General features: G+C 38.9%; 1 protein-coding gene across 2 annotated transcripts in view; it reads right to left on the reverse strand.

Annotated features, from left to right (window-relative positions):
• Window positions 1-126: 126 nt before the first annotated feature.
• ssrp1a (structure specific recognition protein 1a) overlaps window positions 127-2027 on the reverse strand; it is a 20762-nt gene continuing 18861 nt past the window's right edge. For both annotated transcript variants that reach the window (XM_016471475.1, XM_016471476.1), the window contains exons 16-18: window positions 1543-1640; window positions 709-871; window positions 127-628 (exon numbers count right to left, since the gene is read on the reverse strand). In XM_016471475.1, coding sequence (XP_016326961.1) covers window positions 563-628; window positions 709-871; window positions 1543-1640 — 327 coding nt within the window. In that variant the 3' untranslated portion in view covers window positions 127-562. The remainder of the gene's footprint in view (window positions 629-708; window positions 872-1542; window positions 1641-2027) is intronic.

Genomic DNA, 2027 nt, shown 5'->3' on the forward strand with positions numbered 1-2027 from the left:
CTCACACACACACGATCACACTCTCTCACACACACGCTCGCTCACACACACACACACACACTCTCTCTCTCTCACACACGCTCGCTCACACACATACGCTCACACTCACACAAACTCACTCACACAAACACAAACACACAGGGGCACTGAATCACTCACTGACCTTTTATTGCAAAACAGTGAACATTTTGATAGTTTAAAGTACAAAACATGTCATCGAAATAACCAAACATTTACTGAAGTGCAGTTTTACCATTTTGAAAAAAAAAATTAACAAAAAGGCAAAAAAATAGAAAATAAAGAGGGCAAAACCCTCTACAAGCAGGTCTATCTACCCTTCCCTGCATTATGTCTGTCTACCAAAACTGAAAAGAACAGAACAGATCTGAGAGCTTTACTGATGACGGATGGAAACATGCTACCCGTCTATTTCCAGGTTCTCAGTCTGAATGGAAAAACACGTGCTTGCAGGCACAGCAGTAGAAAGTCTTGGTCCGAGTAGCCATCGGTTATTCACTGTGAAACCTGAGATGTGGAAATGTCTCTGTGCTGTCAGTGATCATCAGTCAGACCCCGACTCCTCTGAGCTGGCGGGTGTGGACGCAGCTTCCTCTTCCTCCTCAGAAGCCTGTGACACATAGAGCAGGTTAAATGATGCAGATGTAAATAACTCTGATGAAGCCAAGAGCACGCGCGTCAGTCGCACACCTTGAGTTTGCTGCCTCTGTCGTACTCCGATTCAGACGAGCTCTCCTCGCTGGAGATGAACTCTTTGCTCTTAAAGCTTTCATTTACGCTTTCCTTCTTTGTCTCCTTTTCTCCTCCAGTCTTCTTCTTGGCTTCCACCTTTCCACCTTTCTTCTTCTTTTCTCTGAAAGCACAAGCAATGACTGTCAACATAAAGCTGCAGGTAACAACCATTGTAACGTACACTATTGTTCAAAAGTTTGAGGTCAGGGATAAAAATATATATATATTTAGCAACATTAAATTGATTAAAAGTGCCAGTAAAGGCATTTATAATGTTACAAAAGATATGCTGTTCTTTTGAACTTTCTATTCATCAAAGAATCCTGAAAAATAAAATGCATCAGTTTCCACAAAAATATTAAAAAGCACAACTGTTTTCAACATTGATAATAATCAGAAATGTTTCTTGAGCAGCAAATCAGTATATTAGAATGATTTCTGAAGATCATGTGACACTGAAGACTGGAGTAATGATGCTGAAAATTCAGCTTTGATCTCAGGAATAAATTACATTTTAATATATATTCATATACAAAACAGCTATTTTAAATTTTGATAATATTTCACAATTTTTACTGTATTTTTGATCAAATAAACAACATTTGTGAGCAAAAAAAAAAATCAAATAAATAAATTTAAATAAAAAAAAAAACTTACCATTTCTTCAATGTAATGCTTGCTTTTAAGCAATGTGCAAATGTAACTTTTACATAAAAGTACAGTGTACAAAACTGCTTTAAAATATAAAACGACTCTAATATAACGTGTGCGTGTTTAGATCCGTTTGCTCACTTAGTAACAGATGCTGCCGCTCCTCCTCCACTCTCTCTGTACTGTTTCATGGCTTTCTCATATTGTTTCTTGGCCTCTTCCGCTTTTCTGTCCCATTCCTGTGAAACACGGGAGAGACACTGAGCTGAACGCACTGCTGAATCAAATAAACCACTCAGGTGACTGTCACAGCACAGCATCAGGAGTTCACGCTTCAATCATCCGTCTGCGGCACAATAAAACCAACCACAGACTAATAATTCAGTAAGTGGCTAATAAATGTCTTCGGTGCTGTAGCGCTCACTCCTGAAAACTACACTCCATGCATCAAATATTACATTTGGATTACATCAGATATCCATGATGTGTTTTTGAAAAAGGCAAAATTATGATAATACAGGCATTATAATACAGTGGGAAGTCGTGGCCTAATGGTTAAAGAGTCGGACTCGTAACCCAAAGATTGTGGGTTCGAGTCTCGTACCGGCAGGGATTGTAGGTGGGGG

Source organism: Sinocyclocheilus anshuiensis, unplaced genomic scaffold (genome assembly GCF_001515605.1).
Source record: "Sinocyclocheilus anshuiensis isolate Anshui unplaced genomic scaffold, SAMN03320099.WGS_v1.1 scaffold84, whole genome shotgun sequence".
Taxonomy (NCBI): domain Eukaryota; kingdom Metazoa; phylum Chordata; class Actinopteri; order Cypriniformes; family Cyprinidae; genus Sinocyclocheilus; species Sinocyclocheilus anshuiensis.